This window comes from Amphibalanus amphitrite, unplaced genomic scaffold (genome assembly GCF_019059575.1).
Source record: "Amphibalanus amphitrite isolate SeventyFive unplaced genomic scaffold, NRLGWU_Aamphi_draft 000022F_arrow, whole genome shotgun sequence".
Lineage (NCBI taxonomy): Eukaryota > Metazoa > Arthropoda > Thecostraca > Balanomorpha > Balanidae > Amphibalanus > Amphibalanus amphitrite.
Window position 1 is genome coordinate 1,151,835 of NW_024881518.1, and position 16,788 is coordinate 1,168,622.

The 16,788-nt window shown below is 46.5% G+C and overlaps 1 protein-coding gene across 3 annotated transcripts; it reads left to right on the forward strand.

The window, feature by feature from the left end:
• Nucleotides 1–367: 367 nt before the first annotated feature.
• Nucleotides 368–16,112, forward strand: LOC122392010. Of its 3 annotated transcripts, none has more exons than XM_043386424.1 (3): nucleotides 368–460; nucleotides 15,126–15,329; nucleotides 15,697–16,112. In XM_043386424.1, exons 1-3 carry the CDS (start codon nucleotides 389–391, stop codon nucleotides 15,793–15,795), a joined length of 375 nt encoding a protein of 124 aa, XP_043242359.1. In that variant the 5' UTR covers nucleotides 368–388; the 3' UTR covers nucleotides 15,796–16,112. The 3 variants fall into 3 exon arrangements, with proteins under 3 accessions (XP_043242359.1, XP_043242368.1, XP_043242376.1); XM_043386433.1 differs by lacking the exon at nucleotides 368–460 and adding an exon at nucleotides 2,971–3,062; XM_043386441.1 differs by lacking the exon at nucleotides 368–460 and adding an exon at nucleotides 14,081–14,235.
• Nucleotides 16,113–16,788: the final 676 nt, after the last annotated feature.

Genomic DNA, 16,788 nt, shown 5'->3' on the forward strand with positions numbered 1-16,788 from the left:
CAAAATAAATCACAACAAGCCAGCCCCTTCTCAACAAAATAATTTGCAATCATGGCGGCGGCGCTATGTTTATGTGGCGGCATCTAGGTAGTATACACAACAGTATATCAAATAAATACGTTTTTTAAGTAAGTATCAAGGTAAAAAACAAAACTAAACAAATAAAAAAATAAAACCTAAATCACGAAGTCTGAAAACTCGAACGAAAAACAAAACAAAAACTTGATCATATATGTTTTATTATACAATTGGTCAGAATCGCTACCTGCCGCAGCTGCGACAATCAAGAAGTGTTCGCTCATTTTCAATTGATGATGATGATGCGTAAAAGTAAGGCTTATGTAAGCAGCCTTCTTACATAAGATGTAAGAAGGCTGCTTTTAGGGCCATGAAGAAGGGTGCCTTTCTTGAATCAGATAGGATAAATTACAAGAAGTGTAGAAATTTGCTCAAAAAGAAGGTCAGAGCATCTAAACGAGCAAAGGAGTTAGATCTGGCAAGAAACTGTCAAGGAAACAGCAAACAATTCTTTAGCTTTTATAAATTAAATAATATCACACGAGGCGTTGGACCCCTGAAGTCGAACAACAATGTAGTATCTAGTGACAGCGAAATGACAGAATTACTAAGTACTCAGTTTCAATCGGTGTTTACCGTTGAGGACACGGATGGTATTGAGTCACTTCTACCACAGATGGTTACTGATGCAGTGGTTGGAAACTTAGGCGATATAGGTTGTGGCTTGGTTCAACAGTATATTGAGAGACTAAAGTCAAATAAATCTGAAGGGCCTGATGAAATATATGCAAAGGTATTAAAGGAATGTAAACAAGAGTTATCAATTCCATTAGCTATAATATTTACGAGATCCCTTAACGATGCAGACATTCCTACTGATTGGAAAAAAGCAAATATAGTCCCAATATTTAAGAAAGGCGATAAAAGTTGTGCTGAAAACTACCGACCTGTCAGTCTTACCTCCTTGGTATGTAAACTACTTGAATCGATTATTAAGGATAACATAGTTTGTTTTCTGAAGGAGAATGATATTATAAAAGAATCTCAACACGGATTTATGAAAGGGCGCTCATGCCTCACTAACCTTTTGAAATTTCTTGATGAGGCGACAGAGACTTTTGATCAGGGTAAGCAGCTAGATGTCTCTTTCCTTGATTTCAGTAAAGCCTTCGATACGGTCCCCCATAAAAGGCTCTGCTTACAACTCAAATGTCATGGAATAGATGGTCAAATCTTAAGCTGGATTGAGAATTGGTTATCTGATCGACAACAGCGGGTAGTGCTAAATGGCACTAAATCAAAATGGAGAAATGTGCTAAGTGGGGTTCCACAGGGATCCGTCCTGGGACCATTGCTTTTCTTAATTTTTGTCAACTCTATCGAAACTGTTGTGAATAGTGATGCGCTGAAATTTGCTGACGATCTTAAAATATTTAGGGTTATAGGGGACGATAAGGATCATAATGAGCTCCAATCAGATCTTGATAGGCTCGTAAAATGGTCAGAGCAGTGGCAAATGAAGTTTAATTTTAAAAAGTGCAAGGTCATGCATATTGGTAGAGAACATTATGACACTTCATACACAATGGGGGGACAAACATTATGTAATATAGACAGTGAAAAGGACTTGGGCGTGATTATTAATAAGAAGCTTTCTTCAACTGAACAAGTACAAGCAGCCAGAAAAAAGGCCCTTCGGATGCTTGGAGCAATAAACAGGAATGTTTCGTACAAAAGTGCAGAGGTTTTGCTTACGCTTTATTGTGCATACGTTAGGCCTCATTTGGAATATTGCGTTCAGTCATGGTCTCCAATGCATGAAAAAGATAGCTTGCTTTTGGAAAGAGTGCAAAAAAGGGCGACAAAGATGGTAAATGGTATGAAAGATCTGCATTATGAGGATATATTAAAATCGCTTAAGCTATTTTCTCTCAAATACAGAAGGCTTAGGGGAGACTTGATCGAGGTGTTTAAATTCGTAAATGGCCAAGCCACAGGATACCTTAAGGATATGTTTGATTTCAATTTGGAGGGCAGAAGCAGGGGCCATCAATATAAGCTTGCCATTAAACGTAGCAGGACAAAGTTAAGGCAGTGTTTTTTCAGTAGAAGAGTGGTAGGTCATTGGAACAGTTTACCAACTAGCGTAATAAGTGCAACCTCTCTCGAAACATTTAAACATAGCCTCGACAAATACTTTACAGAGCGGGATATAGTATACAGATATAGGTGGGACTAGCCAACTGATGTGTGCATGTGATCAATGTAAGATGTGCGTGAATTCATAGCAAAAATTATGCCTGGTATTAGGGTGCAATATGTGTGCAGAATGTTGTTGCGGGTGTTTGATGCTGTTCCGTTGAGCTTACATGCGAATTGCTTGGAGATGCCTTGCATGGCAGTGGACTTGTGAGACATTTGGCGATGATAGTGCGTGGCCGGGGGGGGGGGGGGGGGGCAGGGAAGAGTTGTGATGAAATGATTGATGAAGTGATGAAGTGGCAAAATGTTGTGTAATGTGGGGTAGGTATGATTTATGCCTGCAATGTGTCGCTGTTTTGTGCCAACTTCACACACATAAGTTAGGGAGAAAAGCGGAAAGGTGGCACGCATTTTGACAGACCGTGCAAATGTGCAACCAAGTATGGGCCCCAGTGGCTCTTTGTTGTACTGCAAATTTATGTCTTTATGTCTTTAAGTCGCAAAAGTACCCAATGACATTTCAAGCTTACCATGTTTTCTGCTTACGCTGCTAGCGATATCCATATCTTGAAAAGAGCCTAACATAAAATAGCAAGGAAAGTAGCAGATAGTTGTCCACAGAGATTCGGTTGACACGTGGGCATGAATTGAAAATAGATTAAATCAGTTTTGCTGATAAATGGATGGATTTTCTCTTTTTTTGGAAGACAGTGCTAAAGTTAGTGTCACCTATTTTGTATGCTTTCTCAGGCTTTTGATATTGCAGCATCTGGAGTGAATTTAACAGCAAGGTCAATCCCAGACAGATTCATCAATTCCCATAAGTCAAGCTTTTTATGCTGGTAAGTGCTGGGAAGTATAGAGTATGTTGCAAATACTTCCTTCAAGTATGCATTAGAGTCACCAATTATGAATGATAATAATTATTCACACACATCAGCTTGCAAGATAACTTTACTCATAGAATGTAGTTAATGTAATCATGTAAACTTTTTATAGGTGTGTAATCATGACCTAATTGACTGAGGTGCTTGCTGTTACTGTTAAAATTTGTGCCATAGGTGCTTGAAATGATTATATTCATTGAAAAGAAGGGGGTCATGATTGCCATGTTAATATTCATGCAATTTGAATTGTTCTCAAAATAGTGTAATCAATCATGCTTATTATAGCAATAGACTAAGACAATAACTAGATTGCTATTTTTGACGGGCCGGGCCGGGCTGGGCTTGGAATATTTGCCAAGAGCGGGCTACGGGCTGGGCCGGGCTCTGAACCCATGGGCCCGGGCCGGGCTGGGCTGGGGATTTTGGGGCCCGTGGCGAACACTGCACGGAATGTCCTGTATGTGCGTACGCCACTGGAGGTACTTACGTGTATAGCGAAAGAGCCGAGATGTCTGGAGTCGCAAACACAACAGTGGGAATGACTTTTATTAACAATACATAATAGACATGAACACTTGTGAGCTGGTGTCAGTGTAATGGAGCCGGGAAGCTTTCATCGCACTGACAGAAGGTATAAGACCTTCTAGGCTCCAGCCCCCCGGCGGGGCCTTGTTGTGGGGTGTAATAGTCGGGCGAAAAAGTCCTAAATAATAAAAAACCCGACGCCTAACGCAAAGGGCAAAAACCTCGCACCTAAGCCAAAACGGCGCGAGGGAAAAAGCCCTGTAACCGCGATTAATTAGTGTGTGCGTTTGGGGGTGAGCCGGGAGACGAGGGCTCTGGTTAGCGTTTTAGGGGCGGCAGCCGCGGCCCTAACACGCTAAAGGCTCTTGATGATCCGAGCGTCGGCGAGAAAGACGAACAGAAGGTCGTGGATATCCGGATGAGTGTCGCCCAGGAGAGTCGGAAGGTCGAGAGAGAGTCCATGTGTGCTAATGTATTGTACTATATGTCTGCGGTGTTGGTGTAGGTGTGGGCAGTGGAGGAGGAAGTGTGAGATGGTGTAGCTTCAACTCTTTTGTAGATTTCGTCGATTTCGTCGCAAAAATATCTACAACTATGATGCAGCTGCTACAAATAGCTGTTACAACAGCCAAAGAAGCTGCTACTAATATAAGTTTGGGTGTGGTTTGGATACCTAATGAAAAGCGATGCTAATGTATTGCAAATTGATCATCAATTAATGCAAGCTAATAAAAAGCAGCTTTCTGCTCTTCTTTTGATCTCTGAACTCAATGATTGTCATTTGATCCACATGACTGGCTCGAATGGTTAAAAAGGGATATTCTCATCGGGAATCACAAGCCCATAATATCTGAAATGTTTGGCTGGGTCTCCCAGGCCCCAGCTGAACAGTGAACATTGACCGTTGTCTCTTACTCGCCATCCCTGCTTTGACGTCCCTGCCCGACGTTCCCGCCCCAATACCCCTGCCCACACCTTGACCTAAACGATTTCTGCAGTCGTCTGCCGTGATGTCCCCGCCCCCCATGTTGTCAGGGGTGTAATTTTCCTAAAATGATTGTGGGTGTCCAGCTTTAGGGGCGCCAGGCCGCTATGGGACGTAGGGGCGCCAGAAGGTTACGAGGGCGCCGTGAGATCATGACAAGGGCGCCATCCTCCCAGAAGGGCGTCAAGCGATTAAAAACGTTACATGGTCTAGGGGCGCTGAGAGGCCAGAAGGGCGCCGAACAGTCAAGGGATGCATAGGCGTAGGAACAGGGGGGGGGGGGGGCCAGGTGGGCAAGTGCCCACCCACTTTTCGAGGTGGGGGGGCCAACCATGTGTTTTGGCCCACCCACTTTTTACTTGAGGCCCCTGGTCTCGATTTGAGAGGACGTCGTCACCTTCCAGAATAAACAAACTCGGTAAAAATAACTCCCACGAATCCCCACGCACGGACTCCAAGGGGCCGTGATGGATCCAAGGAGGCCATCTGTTCATACTTGTCAGTCGAAGCCCCCTGAGACTGATGGCTTGAGAGGCCCTAGTGGACCTGAGGAGGCCCCAATATCCACACTGGTCTGGGGAGGCCCCTGACACTGGCGGTCTGGGAGGCCCCTCTATCCACACTAGTCAGAGGTCTGAGACTGGTGGTCTGGGAGGCCCCTCCATCCACACTAGTCAGAATAGGCCCCTGACACTGGCGGTCTAGCCGAGGCCCCCTACCCTCACTAGTCAGAGGAGGCCCCTCTATCCTCAATAGTCAGAAGAGGCCCCTGAGATTGATGGTCTGGGAGGCCTATCCATCTACACTGTAGTCAGAGGAGGCTCCTGAGACTGATGACCTGAGAGGCCCTTATAATCACACCAGGCAGAAGAGGCCATTTGAGACTGATGGACTGAGAGGCCCTTCTATTCATATTGGCCACAGGAGACCCCCAAAACTTTCGGTCTGGGAGGTCCCTCAATCCGGCACCAGTCAGAAGAGTCTCCTGAGACTGATGGCCTGGGAAGCCCTTATATTCACACTAGGCAGAGGAGGCCCCTGAGACTGACGGTATGAGAGGCCCTCATATTCACACAGTCAGAAGAGGCCCCCGAGGCTGATGGCTATGAGGCCCTTCTGTTCATATAACTAGCCACTGGAAGCCGCTGAAACCGGTGGCCTGGGAGGGCCCTCTATCCACACTAGTCAGAAGAGGCCCCTGAGACCGATGGTCTGAGAGGCTCTTATATTCATACTGGCCACAAGAGGCCCCTGAGACTGATAGTCAGAGAGGTCCACTCCTAATGAATCTGAGGGGGCCTTCTATCCACATTTACACTTTTCTAGGGAGGCCCCCGAGACTGATGGTCTGAGAGGCCCTTTTATTTATACTGTCCACAGGAGCCCCCTGAGATTAATGGTCTGAGAGGCTCTTCTATTTTTACCAACCAGAGGAGGCCCCTAGGATTGATGGTCTAACAGGCCCTTCTATTTATACTAGCCAGAGGAGGCCCATGAGACTGAAGGTCTGAGAGGCCCTTCTATTCAAACTAGGCAGATGAGGCCCCTGGGCCCTGAGAATGATAGTCCGAAGAGCCATGCGGCGGCAACTAGCCGTGGCCATATTTCGGCTCGGTAGGGCCCCACAGAGCTCATGAGAGCACCTCAAGGGCTCCTAAGTAGACACGCTTATCATAGGCCACAAGGGTGCCACGCCGGCTTCTGAAGGCTCCTTGTAGGCATCTAAGGGCCCTTTCCGGCCTCTAACGGCTCCACCCGCCTGTGATGGCTCCACACCAGTGTTTATGAGCGCCACACAGCGGCGCCTTTGAGGGTCATACTAGCGGGTTAAAGGTAGTGTGCCAGCTTTCCTGGACCGTATGGAGTTAATGGCCCAGATAAGGAGAACCGGATTTTTAGAACTTATCCATACCTTCAAAACTCATGGAAACGTCTTAAATTCTTCAAATTTTGAGTACCCCAGTGCGAAATTCGCCCCGACGGGTTGTCGGTCGTACCCCAACCACATTTCACACCACTATGAACAATAAATGCACACACTGAGATCGCTATTACCGATATGCTCATCCAATCAAGTTTCGATAAACCCGTTCATCATCAGCTCCTGCGGTTTCGAACACGCCTGTTAGGTGGTGCGGTAGACCGCGCCCAAAGCCAGGGCCCCGGTAACGTGAGGTAGCCGAGTCAGGGCAGCGTGCGCTGACCCAAGCCGGAGCCGCGCGTCCTCCCGGTGTCATGTGATAGCCCGGGGCTGCCCGCGGGGATGCGGTAGACCGCGCCCAAAGCTGCGGCCCCGGCTTGGGTCAGCGCACGCTGCCCCGACTCGGCTACCTCACGTTACCGGGGCCCTGGCTTTGGGCGCGGCTTCTGCTCATACTTTGTGGTGCGGTGGTGGTGCGTCGGGCTGCGCGCTCTGACTTCGGCCAAGAAAAATGCGTCAGCTGATCATTGTCCTTTCTGCCACTTGCGTGTGGTGAAATGGGGTCATAACTTATGACACGGCTTTTTCATATCAATTATTTTACATAAAATCATATTTCAAACCATAAATAATGTTCGACAGCCAAATAAAAGAAACAGTACCAATACAGGCTTACAGTTTAAGGCTCGACATTGTGTTGTCTACGATTAGACAGCTGATAACTCATTCCCGTACGTCGTATGGTCGTAACACTATAATGACCTTTGCTTATTGTCACATGTGCGCCGCATTCGCGATTGTTGCCGACGCCTGTTTGCAGGTGAGCCCACTACAGTTGTTATACATATCTAAAAACCGATAAACCTTTAGGCGAAAAAAAAAACACTATTCCAGGCCCATTTTTGATTTTTTTGCGATATTAGGTAAAAACAGAAGCTTCTTATCCTAGGAAAAATAAAATGGTAAATCTTTCAAAGGTGGCACACTACCTTTAAACGAGTAATCGAATGTTTTGTTTGCAGTGTTTAACTCCGTTATGTTCATGAACTGTGAGAAAAGTTGTCGGAGAACGCTAAAATCAGAGAAATTTGGCTTTTGATGATCTATGGTGATTTTATTATTGAGCTTGCCTAAAACATGACCAGATTTCTCTGATCACGTTTGTCGCTCTTTCAAACGTCGTTCCGCTTCTCGCCTCGTAGCCCAGTAACCGAGTTAGAAGGAGGGTGAAAAGCCCACCTCTCGACTCAACGTGTTACGATAAGGCCACCACCCTGGCGCGGGTTAAGTTGGGGGAGCCTTGAGCCCCAGCAGCTCGTCCTTCTATCTCACTGATATTACCCTCGTCCTGTCTTGTGATGTTATTACAGTGCCATCTTACGATAACGGCCCTTAAATATCATTTACTTCTGTTTGATGAAAGTTGAAACATGTCGGGCTCCGCGATGAAAAGACTTAAAAACATAGAAGCTCCAAAATGAAAATAAAGTAAATTTTCAAGAACTTTTCAAGGTAGATAAGAATAATGAGAGACGCTTTTATAGATGGCAGTTTTTTTCGTATGGAGACAGCTTTTAGGATTTACAAAAGTGGAAAAACTTACCCCGGCCGCGCCGGGGTCGGCTGAAAGTTACCCCGGCCACGGCCGGGGTGGCCGGGGCAGGTTCTCCACCCATGTCTGCAATTGATAAATGCCATGGGGGTGCATTCATAAGAAACAGGGGCGCCGGCATGGCAAAGAGAGGCGCCTTCAAGTGTCCATAAAAGAGAGACGCCTATGATAAGCGCACATTGTATGCGACAACGGGGCGACTGTGGGACATATAGGGATGTCTCTGATGACTATACATAGGGCGCTTATATGCAAAAGAGGGCGCCTATGAAGCTAATGGGGGCACCTGGGAAACGAGGAAGACATTTGTGTAAGGGTTTCCAGGGGTCATGCGCCGTTTGCGGCAAAAAGATTCTAAAAAAAAAAAATCGGAGGGGGAATAAGTTTTAAAAATGGTGCGGACTTTCCGCACTGTTCGCTTAAGCGGTTACACCCCTGGGTACATCTGCCCGATCTCAGAAGCTAGATTTAGAGGTCATACATGAAAGCAGCCAGCAAGACGAGGCAAAAGTTGGAGGCCCCTGAAACTAGGAGGCCCCCTGGAAAAGGAGGCCCCTTGACAGGGTGGCCCACCCACTTTTCATGACGTTCCTACGCCCGTGAAGGGATGCAAAGTAACACATGGACACAAGGGCGCGAGATGGTCAGGAGAGCGCCGTTAGACCATGAGAAGGGCGCTGTGCTGTCAAAAGGGCGCCATTCTCCCAGAAGTGCGCCAGGTGATTAAAAATGCTATATGATCCAGGAGCGCAGAGAGGTCAGAAGTGCGCCAAACAGTCAGTACCTAATGCTAAGTTGGTGGGGACGTAGCGTAGGGGCGCCAGACGGTTACGAGGGCGCCGCGAGACCATAAAAAGGGGACCCATACTCCTACAGAAGGGCACCGAGTGATTGAAAACGCTATGTGGTCACTGGTCCAGGGGCGCTGAGAGGCCAGAAGGGCGCCGAACAGTCGAGGGATGCACGGTTGACAGAGACATAAGGGCGCGAGACTTTCAGGAGGGCGCCGTTAGACGATAAGAAGGGCGCAGTCCTGTCAAAAGGGCGCCATTCTCCCAGAAGGGCGCTGAGTGATTAAAAACGTTATATCATCCATGCGGACGGTCAGGAGGACGCCGTTAGAGCATGCGAAGGGCGACGTGCTCTGGAAAGAGCGCTTGTAAAAGAAGACTTGTGGGTGTATTTTCATCATTGTAAGGGGGGGGGGGCATATTTTTGGATTGTTGGTGCATCTGCCCCCACAAAGAGATATAAAATTACACCCCTGCATGTTGATGTCCCGTCCCGTCGTTCCCGGTGTCCTGCCTCTGCCAAATCCGGAATCCCGTAGTTCGTACCCGCGTGCCATGGCTGCCCGTTCTGCTTCTCAACGTTGTCCCCAATGCCGTGTTTGGCGTTCAGTGCCAGCGTCGCTGCTCTGCGACTATTTCTGACGAAATTTTGAGCACAAAAAAACGAAGCTCCTCCATGGAGAACTTCACCTGACCTCACTGATGTCACCGATTGGACTCTGACGCCAAAAATCAGCCGGGTACCTATAACAGTCGCAGCGTCTCATAACGTTGCACCTCCCCGTTTTTCCCACGATCTAGATCTACCTAGTGACGAAACGGCGAGGGGAGGCCGGCCGGCCATCCGTCCCCTCAATTTGATACGACGAGCGTTAACCTTCGCTCTTAGGAGGAGCGGTGAATGAAACTGAAATGCGGAAAATGGAATGTGGTAACATGAGATTACCTAACGTAGGTATATAGGGTAAGGTGCCTAATTAGCGACCCTTTCTTATTTGCGACCTACCTCTCTTCAGAAAAGCTGGCAGGAGAAATCGGGGTAAGGTCAAAAGGTAACAATGTCAAAAGGTCTGTCATACTTCGGTAGTGAAATAACCTGAGCACGAGAAATTATGCAATTATATTCATCGGATGTCAGCAACTGTTCGGCCATGAAAAGTCTCGCGGGACTTAGCGGTAGGCTTTGCACCTATAGACAATTTAGTGTTCGGCTTTATCTTCGTCGTATTAAGCTTTGAAGTGTTGAAGATGCGATCGATTTGTTGGTGCACAAGCCGGCCATGATCGTATAAAATGGCTTCAACGTAGATGCGGCCCTGGTGGCCCTGGTGGCGCAGTCGGTTAAGGCGTCGACCCGCGGTGCGGGCGGTGCCGGATTCGGGTTCGATTCCCGGTTCCGCCCGTTCCGCGGGCGTCGTCCCCGGCTGTGTCACCAGGTGTGGGGTAGGCTCCCACTTCAGCCGTAGCCTGGGGGGTGGGGGAACAAGGGCCAGGAGGAGGAGGAGCCCTCCTGTAAATGGGCCACAAGTGCCCGTTGGAGAGAGGCTTGAATAAAAAAAAGATCGATTAGTTTCTGAGATATAACCGGAAATGTAAAAGTGCAAATCCTACCGCTTAACCCGCGCCCTGGTGGGGTCTGTTTATAACGCGACCTGGTGGGGGGGGGGGGGCTATTTTTTGCCCCCCCCCCCCCCTCGTATCTCCGAAACTACTGGACGGATCCGAAAAATTCAAACGGCGTTCGAAAGGCCTGTCAAATTTGTCGAAGGAAACCAAATTTTATTGACCTCGGGGTCACCGATGACGTCACAGGTCAGGTCAAAGATGAAATGTTTCACCGTTCACGGGTCTTCTAGGGAATGCGCTATAACACCGAGGAAAACGCATTTTGTCGGGAATCAGCGATAGGGCGTCAGTTGCCTAGTAGATATGTTGCTGTTAGAGGTCACTGGTCATACCAGGTCAGGTCACAGGTCAGGTCACCAAAGGTCACCAAGGGTCACCACATGAACCCAACTTTACTAAGGTTATGCGATGCATGTTTTATGGCCAGTTTTTCATTTCCAACTCAATGGTGTTGGTTATAAGACCATCAGGTACGGTTTAGGTCACTTTCTGGTGGAGGTCAGGTCAAGGTCAGGTCAAAAAAGGTCAAATTTCAAAGTTGATATTTTTGCGTAAAATGGGTATTGATTCGATGCAGCTCGTCACGGGGAGTCTAATGGTGGTCTTTGTTTTGCGCTACGAGGTCTAGAATTGCTGAAAATTGAGTTTGAAAATTTGACGTCATCAATTTTGAACAGTTTTTTCGCTATAACTTGGCCAAAAAAAGAGGTATCGATCTCAAATTTGGTATTTAGATAGAAGGCGGTAAGGACTATCACATATATTCCGGTTTTTGCGAAATTCAAAAAAACTTTTTGGATTTTCTGGCTATTATATTTAAAAAATCTATTTTTTGATTTTTAGGGGTCAAAATCCAAAAATTTCAAAAATCCGAGATAGCAGTTTTGTAGCCCTGTCTATTCTACAGCTTTTATGTTTGTATCATTTTTCTGTATTTGCAAAGCTATAGGCCTGACAGCTCTTCCCGCGAAACCCTTTTTTGGGTCGAAAACGGCAGAACATGACGTCACTCTGACGTCATTTTCGGCCAACCTATCATAGCCTTTGGAAAAATTTTTGGTCACAATATGTAAAATTGATGTCCGGGAGGGTACTGAAAGTTTGGTGACGATCGGCGCAGTGGTTCTGGAGATATATTGAAAAGTCTGGAGGGGGGGCAAAAAATAACCCCCCCACCAGGTCGCGGGTTAATCTCGCGAGAGCCGTACCTAAATACCGGCGCATAACTTCCCGGACTCGGCTCTTAATTATGAACACTAAGCATGCAGTGCAGTTGAGTGTCTATCATATCCGTCTCACAGCTGCCTATGAATGTGCGTCTGCGCCCGACAGACGGAGTAGTTATGTGTCGGTGTTGGTTGCATGGCAGCTGACATGCCATTGTCCCTCGCTTTGTCTGGAATGCTGGATGACTGTTTGGGAGTCCAGGCAACAGGCAAAACTGCTCGGGTTTGTCTTGTCCGGCGATCTGCTACGCATTATCCATCATCATTCGTGCAGATTTTCCTCCTGGGCGGGGCAGACGACAGGGCTTCCATTGGATATGGATTAACTTGCAACTTGCAGCTGTGGGCTGTGGCCTGGCCCGCACCCGAGGATTGTCGACAACTGCTCAGGCGTTCGGCAAATGGAAGCAAGTTAGATCCCTACTTAAATATTTTTGCAGAATGCTTTCAGAACTTTCAAGGGAACAGATCTCACTTTAAGTTATCTTTTTATCAATCAATCAGTCAATTAAGTATTATTGTAGACACAATTTCTAACGCATGCAATGTGGAGGTGGGGAATTTAAAGTTATGTTTGATCTTCGCCGAACCTAGAGATCAGTTTTCCCTGAGAGAGGGGGACGGGGTGAGGACTCTCCGGCCGTTTATCTGAACTAAAATGAACTAGAATTGAACTACACGCTTGAAATAGTCGTTTGCGATATTACGAGACGTAATGATTGAGGTTTTTCTTGTGAACATTTTCGTAAAAAGGTAAAAAAACGTGATTTTTGCCCACCGTGTTTTTCATGATCCACTAGCGCTTTAATTAAATACCATATTTTTGGAAAAGGTCAAATAAGGATGTTGCCCTCAGGTCGAGGTCAGGTTACGGTCTGTCAAGTCAAGTCACGAAGCTGGTTGAAAGAGGTTATACCTACATATCGCATATACTTCTTTAGTCCATTTGGTTGTTTCTCGATTCGTTATATCAATTCGATCGGGAATTATTGACATAAAAACACCGATGGCCCCATTGACGTCATGCCTACATAACGTCGAGCAAGGCGAGCAATGCAAAAGCGAAGCATCATCCAATCTTGCATGAAGTGTATAAAATAACGTTTAGGTACATGAGCCTGAAATAGTCATTTATAACTTTCGGCGATACTAAATACCTAACAATTGTAAATGATGTCATGGTTCAATAAACTGACCTGACTTGAAAATGCACTTGATGAATAAAAAACAGCCAAAAGCAAAGATCAAGTATTCCTACTTTACGCTCTCTATACGGCTCGCACAAAATCCTGAAAAAAAAAATCGTCAGAGGGATCATGGCACCCCCCCCCCCCACCCCACCACCACCAACCGAACAAGGTTTAAGTGGCAATCGGTCTAATCGCATGCAATGCCTCATGACTGACACTTGACAACAATAACAAGTTACGCCTTGAATTTTGCTAACACGCATTGTTACGGTTGGTAGTTTCCCCCAGCTGTCACATTGCACGGATCAGAGACCGCTGATAAGTATCGCTTTCATAACTGACACCTCCGACAGTTTCCAATTCCAAAGCATTTCTACGCTGACCCGTTCCGGGTTTTGAAACTCGTCCTATAAATTCGTTATCTCAAGTTAGGCACATATCCGTAAACCGTTATGTAATGTGTCGGCACGTGCCATGATATTTATTACTTCACAGTCGGGACTCGGGTCGAGATCGAAAGAATGGGTTGGCTTGTAGTTCACCTCTTGGACTTTTGGTCCGCTGCATGTCCTTCTGAACAGGTATGAGTAATTAAATCGAGGCTGTTACGCCAGTAGGATCCCGTACTGTTGTTCCTACTTACCGCACGGCGCATATTAGTGATGTCAGTTGTCTACAGAAAATCAGGATACCGATACCAAACCAAAACAAAAAACAAAATGGGAAAATACCGGAACCAAACCAACTTGGGAATATGAGGGAAACCCCAACTTTTTACCAAATTATCAACCTCTTATACATTAGTGAGGATTCATATTATAACACCAACAAAATACCAAAAGCATTAGAATTGAAATACCAAATACCAATTTGGAATCGGCTGGTATCGGTATACCAAAAAGCTGGTATCCGATCGACATCTCTAGCGCACATATTCCCGTAGCTCCATCGGCACTGCTGGAATGCGGCACAGGAAAGACGATCGCACCGTTGTTAACTGCTACTGGAACTATTTTACCTTCTGGGAGACACGTCACAGCCGTGCCCAGCCCCGTGCTGCGCTCGCTCCCCCCCCCCCTCCCCACCCCGGTGTGTAGATACAGGAAGCTACAGGACAGTGTTGCAGTAATGCAGTCGTGCACCGGTATAAATGTGGGCTGCACTGGAGCACCAACGCACATTGGTCCAGGACACCGTCGTGACTTAGGCTCTGAGAGCTGGTCAGGGGACAGACAGTCACACAAACATGAAGGTGAGGTGGCCGGTCGTGGGGCAGAGCTGGTTAGTGATTTCAAAAACAAACGATTCTTAAAACAGACGTCGCTAGATTTTATAATTTGCTTATTTGTTCCTTGTTTAGGCATTGCTTGAGCCTTGATGAGGCTTAAATTTGAGGAGGCCTTCCGAGAAAAAATGTCGTCGCGGGTATTGATCACTTTGGTTCATAGGTACGAAGCTCTGGCTCAAATTGTGGCAAGTACCTAACGTTCGAGCTTTGCCCACCGTCAAATATTCAGGGCGTGGGCGCAATGCGTACCCTTATTAATTATTCATCGCTGTTGTTGCCAGGAACTTTCTTTACCGAGCAGTTTCACATCAACTTGATTGGCAGAAGTGCATTTTGTCCATTTGCCGTGCTTTGATGAGCTGTCAGCCAAATGCATGCACTGAACAGCCAATAGAGACTGTTAGAACCGATGTGTGCTTGGATGAAATGATACCGGCACTCCTCGCCAAACGATCATGTGGTGCTGCTCAACTGATGCAGAGGAAACATGCTACTGTTAGTCGTATAAATGCAAGAAAGAACGGAGTTAAGAGGGCGCTCAGTCATTTCTTGTGCGTTTGGATCACTGCAAAATGCAGACTAGACCGGAATTTCCCGTTCGTTTTGGGACTTGGTAGGTATAACGAAGAGACAGACATGGTCCTGGCGATTGGTGCAGTGCTCGATTTAGGCTCGAAGTTGTCATACCGTTTACGCTTGGTGGCCAGTGGACGTAGAAACAAGCCTTATAATTTGGGACATCTTGTGCTGGAAGTTAATTGTAAGCTTGCATTACTCAGTGCAAAAGAAAGCATCGACTCCTGCTATCCCCTCATCCATCAAAGACTGACACATTTGACTGTCTTTCTCCCCAGGCGGTGATTCTCCTGTGTCTGGCGGCGCTGGCGCTCGCCGACGACCCCGTCTCCACGCCCGTCGTCAACAGCGTCGGCTACGGCGTGCCGTACCCGGTGCCGTACCCGGTGCCGTACCCGCGGCCGTACTACCGGCGGTACTACCCGCGCGGACAGGCGTACTACAACTACAACGTCCACTACCCCTACTACGGAGCGCAGCAGGTAAACACGGCTATTTAACATTATTTTCGAAACAATATAGTTACTGATATAGCAACGCTTGTTGCTTTTTCGTTTATCCAGTCACGACGATTTATTTCAAGGATGCAAATCATTCTTCTAAAACCAGCAACAATCAAGAGGGTGAAGCAATCTTTGGCAATTCATTTAACTAAGGTTTCTGTGTCACACCTCATCCCTGCATTGGTCCTCAGCAGGTGCCACCTTTCGTAGCATCACTTCAGACTGATTCGACATGCGTAAAACACACGGATATGCAATGTGATATATCGTTTTAAGTCCACTTCCAATCGTGAGCACTCAATCTCTAACCTTTGACCTGACCCTTGACCCTTTGACCTTTCCTCAGGGTAAGGAGGAGCTGATTGACTACTACGGCACCCGCGGATCGTACTACGTCAACGAGCCCTTCAGCAACAGCTACGTCTCCTACAACTACCGAAGCTAGACGGTCAAAGACTGCTTCACCGAACAGATAAATCGCCACCAGATATTTCATGAAGCCAACGTCATGAGCGCCATCAGCATTGGAGACTGGCGCTGAAAGCTAGTTATTTATTCGTTGACCTACTCGTCTGAACTAGTGAATGGTATAAGAATTGAACTGTGCTGCTCAATGACAACGGTAGTTCTCTTTTGCAGTTGCTGGAATAATTGCATATTCGAAAAGATATATTTTTGACCGGTGTGAAGTTGTTCCGTGTTAAAAAACTTGACGAGATATTGTAATTGATTTTCGTGCAAATATAAGTAACAAATTCTCCACATGTCACGATATTTCACGCGGTGACCAGCGACACAAAACTTTTTCAAAAGTTTCGAAGGTTTAAATTTCAAGGTTACCTATCATGGTGAGCCCCTACGATTTCCGCTTCAGTTAGTATTTGGACATATTAGCCGTTTTCACGACGGCCATCTGGTACACATTTGGTGCACATTTGGTGCAGATTAGGTGCGAATTCGGTCAAATTAGGTTCAGTATATCTTTTAGTAGCTATCAGCTAGGGTTGCACTAATTGCTTATATGTCTGCTTTTTCATATTATCAGAGAGTATCATCGTTTAAAACACTGAAATAAATTCATGAAATGATGATATTTGCTGTAAAAGAGATTAGGTGCAGATTTGGTCAAATTAGGTGCACTCACCGGATAGCCCGTCGTGAAAACGGCTAATAAATCCTCGTCGGTAAGACTATCGTAAAAGGGGCTCGGCCTGATGGTCTATACCATTAACCCGCGCATGACTGGGGGTGGGGGGCTTTACAGAGACCCCCTCCCGTTTTTCGGCAATATCATCTAAACCGTTTCACAGATCAACACAAAACTTGCAGTACGCTCAGCGGCATCAATTTGACACCTTGTGTTAAAATTTCAACTTTCTAGCTACTATTGTTTGGCCGTAAATGACGTCAGAGTGACGTCATGTCGGCCGATTTTGAT

Bases quoted from the DNA above. Each gene is read 5' to 3' on its own strand.
- LOC122392010 (XM_043386424.1), top strand. From the start codon at position 389: ATGAAGAAGGGTGCCTTTCTTGAATCAGATAGGATAAATTACAAGAAG. The intron at 461-15,125 runs GTCAGAGCATCT...CTTTCTCCCCAG, and splicing joins GAAATTTGCTCAAAAAGAAG to GCGGTGATTCTCCTGTGTCT. The intron at 15,330-15,696 runs GTAAACACGGCT...ACCTTTCCTCAG, and splicing joins CCTACTACGGAGCGCAGCAG to GGTAAGGAGGAGCTGATTGA.